Source organism: Cucurbita pepo, chromosome 19, assembly GCF_057944985.1.
Source record: "Cucurbita pepo subsp. pepo isolate OVF chromosome 19, ASM5794498v1, whole genome shotgun sequence".
Lineage (NCBI taxonomy): Eukaryota > Viridiplantae > Streptophyta > Magnoliopsida > Cucurbitales > Cucurbitaceae > Cucurbita > Cucurbita pepo.
This window is the reverse complement of record NC_141816.1, coordinates 756,809-770,293: the sequence shown is the minus strand read 5'-3', so window position 1 is coordinate 770,293 and position 13,485 is coordinate 756,809. Positions and strand designations below refer to the sequence as shown.

Sequence of the window (13,485 nt, the reverse complement as noted above, 5' to 3'; positions counted from 1 at the left end):
GATATTGTCATCTTTGGGCTTTCCCTTTCGGGGTTCCTCTCAAGGTTTTTAAAACGTGTTTGCTAGGGAAAGGTCTCCACACTCTTATAATGGGTGTTTCGTTCTCGTCCCCAACCAATGTGGGATATCACATTATGATTGAACCACCAAAAAAAGAAGGTGCACCTTGTTGGTATAGGTAGTAAAGGTAGTAACTTTCATTTCGTTTGAGCATTTCTTAGTCATCCTATCCTCAGAACCGCTTTTCATTCGAATGTGGTCTCGGTTCATTCATGTACCCTACCTTTACTTAGATGTCACATGCTTACAAGCTTCCGCCTTAGTTTGTCTTCTAACTATATCTTACTAGGAGAGCTACTACTATGATACCATTTGTAACGTTCCATGCGCAGGATTCACATCAAGATTTGAAATCCAAATTTGGAACTTGATGGACTTGACATTCTTCTACATCATCTGACTCACTCACATGCGTTTCAGGAAAATTCCTAAAAGGTGCACCTTGCTGGTATAGGTAGTGACTATCAATTATTGTAAACATTTCTTAGCTATCCTATCCTCATGATCCATCTTATTCGAATGTAGCCTTAGGTCATTTATGTACCTCTCCTTTACTCGGGTGTCATAAAAAAAATGATGGTTCCCACTAGTCCCTATTGGATCCAAGAGGCAACTATCGGTTATCCTTCAAGTTCAGGGTTTTCTTTGCACAGCAATGAATTCATGCCCAACCCCCAACCACTTATTGAGCAAGAATGACTCTTGAACCATCACATTAATGCCCTAACTTGGGTCACACAGGGAAAGTTAGGGAAAGTTACTAATACAGTACATGAACGAATCAAGACCACATTCGTTTGAGAGCATCTTGATGATAGGATGACAGGATGACTAAGACAGACATAAAGGAAATGAAACTAGATGCACCTTTCTTTTCTCTAACTCAATCATAGGAACTTCATGGTTAATTATGCCTTACATGGAGCAATTTTACTTTGGGTGATCTCCTAAGAATTTTCTTGGCATACATGTGAATGAGAACAAAATATGCTCAAAAGACTCGTATTGGTCTGTGGGGATAGTCTTCACTCATAGAAGCGAGAAGTAAGTAAAGTGACCATGTCGCAGGGGATGCAAGGGAATATCGAGGCCATTAGGTGTCGAATCCGAATTACAAATCTCGATTCTAATCTTCGGCATGGGACGTTGCATTAGTAGTATTTAGTATATCAATGGTATATCAAACACCAATTAATATTCATTTTCAAACGGAACATGAATGTACTATTTTTAATCGTGTGTCTATTTATATCTGGTTCAATACGTGCAGAGATGATAGATCAAACATGTAGTCTTTTGGTCTAAAATATATGTTTAAATCAATCTAGTTTTGTAAGAGAAATTTGATAATTTAAATGTTGAATATGACTTCTTGAATTATTTCTTGTTTTTTTTTTATTCTTTTTAACTTTTGGCATAAAAATAATGCAAGGCTGGATGATGTACGGCTGTCTCACAAAGCTGCAAGAGCAGTCAAAATCATTGTCTGCTTTATCAGTTAGTTCATTTTTTTGCTAAATGTTCCATCACTTTCATCCCAATGTAGCAAGTTTAAATTAGAGTAGCATGTGTTATACATGTCTATTTGGAAGATTTTGTTCATACAACAAATGTGAGGTCACACTCTACGAACATGTCATTATCCTTGAAGAGTTTTATCATAGTGGCATTGAGCGACGAGCTTTACAGATCATGACGGTAAAGATGGTAGGTTGGAATCCTCAAAGATTAAGTTCAAGTTTATGGACCTGTAGGTGCGCAATAAATGCATTATGCCACTTATGAGTCACGTGTAAAAGAAAATTTTTGGTGAAAGATTGTCCAAGAGATGACAGATTTACTATGGACCTCGAAGGAGAGATCCAAACTCAGTAGCACACGTGATTATTAGGAATATTGACTGCGCTCTGGGCTGTCATCAAGATTGGACAAACATGTTCACAAAGTTACATCTATGAAACTTTTACGGTAGGCCAATGAACATTGAGAAAAGGACTACAACAATAGGGTCGAGTTATGGCCTACTTTAGCACTAATAGAGGAAAGGTTGGACCCAGACATTATATGAATATAGAAACCTATTTTTGTAGGGGTTGCTCGATTTAAGTATTGATGAGATGAAGTTACATACGCACAATTATCTATGGATTATTTGTGAAGCATGCACAAAGAGGTAGAGCCTCGAGATATCATGGTTACAAGATCTACCTCAGTAGTAGCAGTGTTAATGGCTAACAAATAGATTAAGACCCCCAGGTAATGTAGATTTTTCGTAGGAGATGCAAAGGATTGCTAGGGTCTTGAGTTGCCAAATTTGGATTTTGAATCCCGGAGTTAGCCATCACATCAGAGTTTATAGAGTTCACTAGGACCTGTACAGAAACCCGAGTGACTAGTGTTATCAGATGAGTCAACGATGAGATATCACTACCAAAGGAGACCCGATTAACCTAATCATGAGATACTATAAGAGCTCGTCTAGGTAAACACCGACTCATGAAACGATTAACGAAAATGACCCATTTGAAGTTAGAGCATGAAACACTTAATAGAAAGCTTACACAACACTTTTATTAATAGAAACTTGAAATCCCACACGACAATGAGAAATGGATCATCACTTACAGCTCTCAAGTGGTTTACCACACAAACACTTATTATGAAAATACGAATCAACACCAAATCTCTTCAACTTTTTACCCTTCGGAATCTGACCACAAAGCCTATTGTAACTCACATTCAAAGAAGTGAGACTAAGTTTCGACATCTGCGGCGGCAAACCCCCAAAGATCTTATTATGGTTAACATCCAACATAAATAAGTTCGTTGAGAAGACAACCTTGGACATGTCAAACGCCAACAAATTCCTCGACAAATCAACATTCCAAGCCTTCTTGTGTGCTCCAAATATCATGTAGGCGTCGCCTTCAAGCTTGTTCCTTGACAAATCAATGGCGCTGAAGTCCACTTTGGAGAAGGAAGGTGGGATTTTGCCGGTAAGTTTGTTGTGGGAAAGATAAAGGTTGAAATTTTCAGCCTTAAAGTCCCCGAAAGAATCTGGGATTTGTCCTGTCAGTTTGCTCCGGTCCAATTGGAGATAGGAGAGATTTGGGAGCTTGGAGAGTGAGCTCGGGATGGCGCCGGAGAGATTGCTGAAGGAGAGGCTAATGTAGGAGAGGTTGGAGAGGGAGCAGAGGAAGTCCGGGATGGTGCCGGAGATTTTGGTCCAGCTTATGTCCAGGTGTTTGAGGTTGTGGAGTTTGGCGATGGCGGGTTGGATGGGGCCGACGAGATTTGGGAGCTTGTGGAAGGTGAGGTATTGGAGGTATGGGAGGTCGCCGACGTGCGGCGGGATTTGGCCGGAGATTTGTTTGTCGACGGAGATAGTGAGGGAGATGATGCGGTGGGAGATCTCATCACATTGGACGCTGTACCAAGTACAGCAATCTTCTTCGGGCTTCCATGAGGCGAAGTAGTATGCGTTGTTGAATGCTTTCTTGATGTTTAGGAGAGCTTTCTTGTCGTTTGAGTTGCAGAGTTCTGCAAATGAAATGGTGAAGAAGATGAAGATGAGGAGGAGAGAGATGGTGGATGAAAGTGGAGATTTGAGGCTTAGACGAACCATTGTTGATGGTAGGAATGAATTAGGAAGTGGGATAGTTGTGGATTTATAATAGCTGGATTGTTTTGGCTCATTACATTATCGCCGTCAGCTTTCTAGTTTTCAAATGTGTATGCTAGGGAGAGGTTTCTCCACCATTATTAGGAATGTTTTGTTCCGTTTTCCAAACAACCTGTGATCTCACAATCTATCCCCTTGGGGGCTTAGCGTCCTCGCTAGCACACCGCTCGCTGTCTGGCTCTAATATTATTTGTAATAACCTAAACTCATCGTTAATAGATAGTGTCTGCTTTGGTCCGTTGTGTATCGTCGTCAGCCTCACGATTTTAAAATGTGTCTGGCTGACAGTGATATGTAATGGGTCAAAGCGGACAATATTTGTTAGCGGTGGGCTTGGGCCGTTAGAAATGGTATCAAAGCCAGCCACTGGACGGTACGAGGCGTTGGTCAGAGTAGGGCTAAATTGTGTTTATAGGAGACGCATTTTAAAACCATGAGGCTGATGGCAATATGTAATGGGCTGAAGCGGACAATGTACGTTTGTAGTGGGTTTGGACTGTTACAAAATGACTTGAAATCGTACGAAAATGTTATAGGTTAGGTTAAGTCAATTCATTATTTAATAAAGGTTGTTTGAGTTGAAAAATTTTATAACTCAACCGACTGGATTAGCTCTAAAAAAATGTCATAGCAACCTAATTCACAAACATACGGTACACAATTGATATGATGATAGTATGAAATTACCATCTTGCCCTCCCAAGTAAGAGCATGTTTTTCTGACACTTATTAGCTTGTTTATTTGTCTTTTTTTTCCATTATATGCGGACCTACTTACCATTTTTGTTGTCCTTTCTTTTCTTTTGGGAGATGAGAGAAATAAAAAGAGAAATAGTTTTGAAGGAGAAGTTTTATGGGTCACTTTTTTCTTGCTTGTGAATTTGTTTCAAACTCTTAAAATCAAATGAATGCTTAGGCATAGGTTTGATTTATTTCAAGATGAAGAATATAAATGGGTTATTTTATTGTTTATAACACCTGGATAAGACGTGTTAAGAATAGGGTGTTAAAATTAGTAAAAGTGGGTGAACTAGTTCAATTTGTGAGATTTCTGACGATTTGTAAGAAATCTCGAACTTCGAGCGACTGTATGTTGTTTTACTTTTTAAATTATAGGTTGTTACGTCTATTCCAATAACGGTTGAGCAATATTCTCCTCTTCTCTTGGTGATGATTTCATACCCATAAAGAACTTATTCCCCAAAAGAGGTAAGTTGGTATTCAAATCAAGGAGTCATCCACTGTTACACTATTGGTTGCACGTTCTTCGACCTACAATTATGTTGTTCCTCATTTAAGGTTTGTTCAAGAACCGTTACTTTCAGACATAACATGTCACTTTAGAAGCTTTGGTTGAACCAAAGTTTGAATATGAGAACATCCACGAAATTGCTTTGAATTATAACCCAGTACTTCGAAGAAAGCAAAGAAAGTTCATAGTTAGTAAATTTGGCTAGATAATCGTTCTCTACCCAGAATAATACAAGGATATGTTCATAAGACAAATGATATGTCCAAACTCCCAAAGAAACTATTTTCTAATCATATGTAGGAAGTCGTGCAATTGCAGAAGATCATGAAGACTACAAAGCAGGCTCAAATTTGACACGGGTGTATCATTCTATCAAATCTTAAGTCTATCAGTAGATTATCATAAATGAGTGCATTTTTCTAAGAAAATTTCAAGTACGCTAAGAAACTATCAGACATGGGTGATTTATTATATCAAAATTTTATGCACAGGACACGAGGTTGGTGAGAGAAAATCGAGAGAAATCATAAGAAATCGAAGAACGATAGGGTAAAATTATACATCTCTCTCAAGAATTAGGTTTTAAAAATGGGGAGGTTCGAAGATGATCCATCAAAGCATGCTATCAGCTCGAGAAGGAAGCCTTCTAAAGAAGTTGCTAGGCACCGATGGCATCTTACTCCTAAACTTAGGATGTCTAAGCCAATAAATCCCCGCAACCAAACCCACAATCTTAAACGGCGTAATATACAATGCAATGGCCGCAACAAGGCAAAACAAAACATAAAGGCTCGTAGCTCTTGGATCCCTCCAACTAAGCAGCGCCATAAACCTTTCCCCTTGAGTCGCAATGTCTCCTATAACTGTTTGAATCCGTCCCGCAACACTTCTTAGCCTATCGTACCTCATTCGCGCCACATCTTGCGTTTTCGACGTTGGAAAAGTATCGAACTCCTCGTCGAGCTCGTCTGCATGAACTGCCTCGGCCCAAGAGAGCTTGATATCCATGTGCGGTGGATGCCTCGGTCGATACCGAAAGTTCCAAACGCCGATGAGGAACATGTAGAGGAAAGTTGTCGGGAGGATGAGTTCGGGGAAACATATAAGGATGAAGTAGAGGATGTGAACGAGAATCGATGTTATCGGATTCTTCCATTGGCAAACTTCTCCGAGCCATTTGTTCATGGTAATGACGCCTGAGAAGAGCGAAACAATTCGAAAGAAGTTTGCTTTGCTTCTTCTCATGCTCCACATGTGGGAATCAACATCTAGCATGTATTCTACGACTTCTTTTCTTAGAGATGGTTCGGCTCGACCGAGTCTCGCCGCTACTATGATCATCGCTTGGAATCGTAAGCTATCGACTTGGTTGACGGTGAAGGGGTGGAGATAGTGCATTTTAGGTAAGAGGGGATGGCCATAGAGATAGATTATGTGTGCTAGGGAAAGACATGTAAATCTCACAGCTAGTTGGAGCTCTCCCATCTTCTTCAACCCGGATGGTTGTAACACAAGAAGCGGGTATGAGTTGGTGTAGATTCGATCCATTTCGAGTGTTGAAAGTCTTATACGTACCTGTTAAACAATACGAACAAACAATTTAAACATTGTTGGATATAACCCACGATCGAAATATGTCGAAACAAATCAAAAAAACCAAAAGAACAACTTAAGGGGAGAGATCTTCTTAAACAAAAAAAAAAAAAAAAAAAAGACTTTAAACGCTTAATTTTTCAATTCTCTTTGTTGTTGTTAAGAGCATACATCTCAGGAGTATTTATAGTAGAGAAAATACGACCAGTTTTCTAAACTTTCTCTTCAAAGTTAAAGACCACTAACAATTTTCCTAAACTTATTCAAGTCAATAACTATTTTTTATAATGACTCACAGAGATAATATCGAAATCGATAAGCTTTTTGTTATATTAGCGATTACGTACCTTTCCAATTCTCGAGTCGTTCTTATCGTTACCACCCAAATGGCAATTGTCGAAAACCCCAATGGTAATAACCGTGCAAGGATCATAAACCTCCCAAGTGTATTGTTCATTCCATTTGGGATTGAAGCTCTCAGTTATAGTTCTTGTTCTAACCCATTTCTGACCATATTTGGCCACACAATAAGCATCCGTGCTCCCTTTGCCATCATTTTTCTTCATGGGTTGAAGCCCTTGAGCACTCAAAATCCCAACTTCAAGGATCCCAATTGGCTGCTTCCAAAGCTGCCTAGCTGTTGGCCTCACATCACTAATATACATTGTAGATTCATCCATGACATGATAAGCTCCTTCAAGACAAACCCTCAAATGAATCCTACTAGAAAACTTCAATTCATGCCTTTTGTCACCCTCTAGTGCACCAAATCCAAACTTTTCAAGATTGAACCATCGTGAATGAACAATTCTATGATCCAAACGTCTCTCAAAGCCATTGAGTTGTGTTATGAGTCGTCCCATGACTTCATCTTTTGCTGATGACACTTTGTTTTCTACAGTTAAAACAAGTTGTTCTTCAAATGGCTCAGCTACTACGAAGATTAGATCTTCATTCCAAAGTGGGTTTGTGGTTTTTGTTGGGCATAGCTTTGTTTTGAGCACTTGATTTCCTACGTGAATTTTTACGAAGGCTTGTGGTGGTTGGCTCCTATCTTGTGGCTCGACGTCTTGTGCTTCTATTACGTTCACTCTTAAGTACCATAGCTTTGGAGAAACATAGACTTTTGACCTTATACTATAGATGCCCTCTCCATGAACGAATGCCGCGTCGGAGTGCCATGCGTCTGGGAAGGCTTCGTCGGCCTGTGTTCCCATCCAGACCGCGAGCATGATCTCCCCTTTCACCTGTGATATCAAATTTACGACTAAATTAATAAAAATATCTTTGACCTTTGCATTTTATCTCAAAATAAAGCATATTGACCAAATAAATGCTAGGAATCACAGACCATTGTGATATTGTCCACTTTGAACATAAGCTCTCGTGGCTTTACTTTTGGTTTCCCCAAAATGTCTCATACCAATGGAGATATATTCCTTACCTAGAAACCCATGATCAACCCCATACTTAGCCGAGGTGAGATTCCTCTCCCAAAATCTCAACAATCCTCTCCTCGAACAAAGTACACCATAGAGCCTCCTTTGAGGCCTATGGATCCGTCGAAGAGCCTCCCCTTAATTGAGGCTCGACTCGCTAAGCCCCAAAGGGAGTGGATTGTGAGATCCCACATCGGTTGGAGAGGAGAACGAAACATTGTTTATAAGAGTGGAAACTTCTCCCTAGAAGATGGGTTCTAAAACCTTGAGGGAAAACCCAAAAGGGAAAGCTCAAATAAGACAAAATCTACTAGTGGTGGGCTTGAGTCGTTACAAATGATATCAGAGCTAGACACCAAGTAGTGTGCCAGCAAGAACGCTGGCCTCCCAAGCAGGGTGGATTGTAAGATCCCACATCAGTTGAAAACAGAAACAAAACATTTCTTATAAGGATGTAGAAACCTAATTTTGTACGAGAAAAACTAAATTTGAAACTTCTTCCAATAAATCATACAAAATTTATTAGTAACAAAAGAAAAAAAAACTAGAACTTTTCTCAAAAGACAAAATTTTCATGTTTGAGTAGTAATTTAACATCACCTTGGTGACGCCTTGTCTGTCTTCCAACTTGTACCACTGCGGCGCCAAAGGGCTATCCGGTGGGACTCTGGTGGGCACTTCATTCAGATCAAACACCACCTTCCCAACATATTGATCTCTCGGCACCATCTCTTTATCCCTAACAAAAACCTCAAGAACAGTGGATTGAATCTTCTCTTTAGAGAAAGCAAACACTTGGTTGTTCCATTCAGGGTTTGTTTTCTTCTCAAAATGCTGAGTCCTTCCCTTGTAATTCCCCAGCTTCACTTCCACATATGGATCACAGCTCCCTGTCACCGGGTCCGGCGGTAGGTCCTTTGCCTTCACCACACGAACGTAAAGGTAAAACATTTGCTCCACAAGATCGTACGTGCTCGTCGCTCTCTCGCTTGTGATCCACCCGCCTCCACCGCGTATACCGCCGTGCGGCCATCGCTCGCCGAGCTGCGGTTTCGTGTCCTTCAGCTTGTAGTCCTCCTTGTCGGGTGAGCTCATTCGGTACTATGTTCAAAGTCTTGTTAAGGGTTGGTTTAGATTGAGAGGTTTAGAGGCGTTAAAAGAGTAGAGAATCATGTAATAAGGTGCCAAAGTGGAGTGGAAGATATAGTTGTCCAAAAGGGAATCAATAGCCCACTTTGAAGGGACAAAGATAAGCTTTTTTTTGTTGCGTTTTCAAAGTAGGAATATATGGGATTCTTCATATGCTTTACTATATGCTTAAAGAGGTAGAAAGCTACAATCTTTTCAAATACAAAAGCTCAACAATTATTATAGTTTGTTTCCAACCGGTCCGATCCTCGAATCACTGCACAGTTAGATTTAGCATCAGGGTTCGACATAACTTTTCATCTTCTAATTTAACTAGTTAAAATCGAATTAGTCATTGATAGTTTTGTTTAACGATTCAATGATTGTGTATTATCAATCTGATGGGGTTTTGCACGCAGACAATATGAATTCAAGATGGCTCTATTCAATCATTTATGCATGTCGTGAGCTACCTCAACTTGATTGATTGACTAAGCGAAGTAATGGGCGTATTTGTTTCGACCCACCAATTTGCGTCGGCATAGCCATATTTTAGCCGAAGCAAATGGCTTGTGTGGATGTAGGTATGACTATATGTGCCACCGACATAAGTCATTTGCTTCAATCTAACACGAAAAGTGATTACGAATATCACGATCTCCATGATCTTCAAACCTTCCTTTTCACCTTTGTTTGAAATTCCATGGCCAAATCAGCTGAGATGAAAACAAGAACAGCTATAAAGGAAATTTTTGGAAGACACAAATGATAAAGAATGGTAGGAGTTGAAGAAAAGCAAAAAAGGAACATTTTAATTTTTCCACATTATTCCTCTCCTTTATTCTCCCATTAACTTTTGTTTCTTATTGTCCTTTTTTCTTATTCCTTTATAATAAATACTTTTTAATTTTGAAATCAAATAATTATACGTCTTTTTAAATGACAGGTAAATCACATCGAAGAAATAGTGTTTTAACAATTTTTAGCATAGGTAGGAATTGATAAGAACAACGATCCTCCACTCGAACAAAGCATACCATTAAACATTCTTTTAAATAGTCGTATCTATCTGTCTAGTATTATCTAGACGATATGATATTGTCCACTTTGAAGATATAAATTCTTATGGTTTTCTCAGAATACTTCGTCCCAATAAGTTTTTTCTTTTCATTAACCAACGTGAGATCCAAGAATTCTAAACAGGAATTTCGTGAAAAGTTTGAAGAGCATCAAAAATTTAAATGGTAGTTATCTAACTCGTATTTCTTTTAAAAGATGCTCTAATTTGACAAAGTGACCGAGTAGGGAAAGATGATAATTGTGCAATAGAGTGGCAATGCGAGACGAATGGCGAGGGCACGTACTTGAGAAGTAGGAAATGTCTTGCCGATGCAGATTGGAAATAAGTACTTAGTTTGATGTGGACAATCGACTGGCTGCCTCACTAACTCACTAGGTTGTGTGAGGAAGTAGGTATTGTGTAGTATACTTACTCTATTAGGCTAAGAAAGTAATCGGGTTGGGCCCGTAAATAATATACACACTGTGTTGGGCTACGGTCCAAGGAAGAAGAAGGTGGGTTGAGTCTGTTCTTAACTTGGTCTTTTACACCCCGAACCCATATCCAACCTGAACTGGATAGGGTCATAAAAAATCAACTTAATATATCCAAAAATTCTATCTAACCTAACATAATCCTTATAATTCAGGTTGGGCCAGTACGGGTTCTCATTGTGCGTCCCTAATGGGAAGATTGCCCTTTAGGTGAAGTAGAAATAGGTATGTTATAGAGGTTGATTCGGGGTAAGTATTATGACCCAAGTTGTGGTGGTTCTTATAAAGAATGCTTCGTTTTCCTCCCCAACCAATATGGGATCTCACAATCCACCCCCTTTGGGGCCCGGTGTCCTCGCTGGCACTTGTTCCCTTCTTCAATCGATGTGGGACCCTCCAATCCACTCCTCTTTGGGGCCTAACGTCCTTGTTGGCACACCGCCTCGTGTCCACTCCTTTGGGGATTACTGGCACATCACTTAGTAACCTGGCTCTGATACCATTTGTAACAGTTCAAGCCCACCACTAGCAGATATTTGGGCTTGCCCTTTCGAGCTTCCCTCAAGGTTTTTAAAACGCTTCTGCTAGGGGAACGAAACATTCTTTATGGGTGTGCTCCCTAGCAGACACATTTTAAAAACCTTGAGGAAAGTTCAAAAGGGAAGCCCAAATAGGACAATATCTGCTAGTAGTGGGCTTGGGCTATAACAAATGGTATCAGAGCCAGACACCGAGCCATGTGCTAGCCAAGACACTAAGCCCCAAAGGGGGGTGGACACTAGGCAGCGTGTCATTGAGGACGTTGGGCCCCGAAGGGAGTGGATTGTGAGATCTCACATCGATTGGAGAGAGGAACGAGTGTCACCGAGGACGGTAAGCTCCAAAGGGGAGTGAATTGTGAGATCTCACATCAGTTGGAAAACGGAACGAAACACTTTATGAGTGTGGAAACCTCTCTCTCTATCAGACGCGTTCGAAGGAAAACCTAAAAAAAAAATCCAAAGAAAACAATATTTGCTAGCGATAAACTTGTGCAGTTACACGATCTAACTCATACAGTGTCATAGACTCACTAAACTTAATTCGAATCAAACTTGGATCTTCGTGTTAGATCGAGTCAACCCCAATGATTAGAGTTGACTTTTAATAAGTTGCAATAAAGGAACACATTGAAATCCTCTTACTTTATTCATTATCCTCAAAGCTGCGTGCAAAGTTCCATCATTTGCAGCTACCGAGCGGTGCGCCACACAAACACTTATTATGAAAATACTCATAAACATCAAACTTCTGCAACTCTCCACCAACAGGAATCTCACCGCACAGCCGATTATAACTCACATTCAAATACTGAAAATTCAGCTTTGTCATCTCCGGAGGCAAACCCCCAAACACCTTATTATGGTTAACATCCAACGAAGTCAAGCTCTGAGGAAACACAGCCTCCGACAAGTTAAACTCCAGCTGATTCCTCGACAAGTCAACGATCTGAACGGTCTTATTTGACCCAAATATCATAAAGGCGTCGCCTTTAAGCTTGTTGCGGGACAAATCAATGGAAGTGAAGTTCAATCTCGACAAGGAAGATGGGATTTTCCCAGAAAGTTGATTGTGTGAAAGATACAGAGACGGGGCTTGTTCTCCGGTGAAGTAACCGAACGAATCTGGGATTTCTCCGGTCAAATTGTTTCTGTCCAATTCTAAACCGCCGAGATTTGGGAGTTTTGAGAGAGAATTTGGAATGGTTCCGTTGAAATTGTTGAAGGAAAGGCTGAGAACGAAGAGGTTGGAGAGGGTGCTGAGGAAATCAGGGATGGGACCGGAGAGGCTGTTCCAGCTGAGGTCGAGGAATTTAAGGTTATGGAGTTTGGCTATGTTGGGGTGGATGGGTCCGGTGAGATTTGGGAGTTTGTGGAGCATGAGGGTTTCTAAAAATGGAAGGTCGCCGACGTAGGGTGGGATTTGGCCGGAGAGGCGGTCGTCGGCGAAGATGGTGAGGGAGGTGATGCGGTGGGTGGTTCGGTTGCATTTGACGCAGTACCAATGGCAGCAGTCGGTTTGAGGGTCCCAGGAGGTGAGGATGTAGGGGTTGTTGAAGGCCTTTTTGATGTTGAGGAGAGCTTTCTTGTCGTCTTGGTGGCAGAGTTCTGCAACAGAAATGGCGATGAAGATGGAGAAGAGGAAGAGGCATGGGAGGTTGAGATTGGAAGCCATGGATTTGAGTGAGGAAGGTGGAGATGATGAGTAGCTGAGATATATATGATTTGGGATTCAAGGATGCATCTGGTGAAGGCTTTGGACTGTGGACTGTGGACTGTGGACTGACAGCTAAAGACGCGTAGTAGCTCAGCTCATGTGGATGATGGAGTAAAGAAGGCTTTATGAAGTCAACAAGAACTGAAGAGGTTGGTTTGGATTTGGCTTTTCTTTTTCAACACGAATCGATTGTATAACCATTTAAACTTGAAGCGTGTTTTGCTCGTGGGTGGACTTGTGATACCCATGTAAAAGAGAGGTACATAAATGAACTATGACTACGTTCGAATGAGAGCGATCTTATAGATATGATGTATAAGAAAGATTTACAAGTGTGAGATTCCACATCTGTTGAAGAGGAGAACGAAATGTTCTTTATAAATGTGTGGAAACCTCTCCTTAGCCGACGTAGACGCGTTTTAATAACCTTGAGGGAGAGCTCGAAAGGAAAAGCCCAAAGAGGAAAATATCTGCTAGCGGTGGGCTTGAGCCGTTACAAATGGTATCATAGCTAGACACTA

At 40.6% G+C, this 13,485-nt stretch overlaps 3 protein-coding genes across 3 annotated transcripts; all 3 read right to left on the bottom strand.

Moving 5' to 3' along the window:
• Positions 1 to 2,605: 2,605 nt before the first annotated feature.
• On the bottom strand, positions 2,606 to 3,685 carry LOC147786567 (polygalacturonase inhibitor-like). The gene has a single exon (XM_087120208.1). It carries the CDS (start codon positions 3,683 to 3,685, stop codon positions 2,678 to 2,680), a length of 1,008 nt encoding a protein of 335 aa, XP_086976334.1. The 3' UTR covers positions 2,606 to 2,677.
• Positions 3,686 to 5,253: 1,568 nt separating this feature from the next.
• On the bottom strand, positions 5,254 to 9,121 carry FTIP1 (C2 calcium/lipid-binding plant phosphoribosyltransferase family protein). The gene is made up of 3 exons (XM_023661785.2): positions 8,627 to 9,121; positions 6,935 to 7,834; positions 5,254 to 6,569 (listed from the first exon to the last, which is right to left on the bottom strand). Exons 1-3 carry the CDS (start codon positions 9,119 to 9,121, stop codon positions 5,607 to 5,609), a joined length of 2,358 nt encoding a protein of 785 aa, XP_023517553.1. The 3' UTR covers positions 5,254 to 5,606.
• A 2,752-nt stretch (positions 9,122 to 11,873) lies between these two features.
• On the bottom strand, positions 11,874 to 12,972 carry LOC111781136 (polygalacturonase inhibitor). Its single transcript, XM_023661583.2, has one exon. It carries the CDS (start codon positions 12,920 to 12,922, stop codon positions 11,930 to 11,932), a length of 993 nt encoding a protein of 330 aa, XP_023517351.2. The 5' UTR covers positions 12,923 to 12,972; the 3' UTR covers positions 11,874 to 11,929.
• Between the last annotated feature and the right edge of the window lie 513 nt (positions 12,973 to 13,485).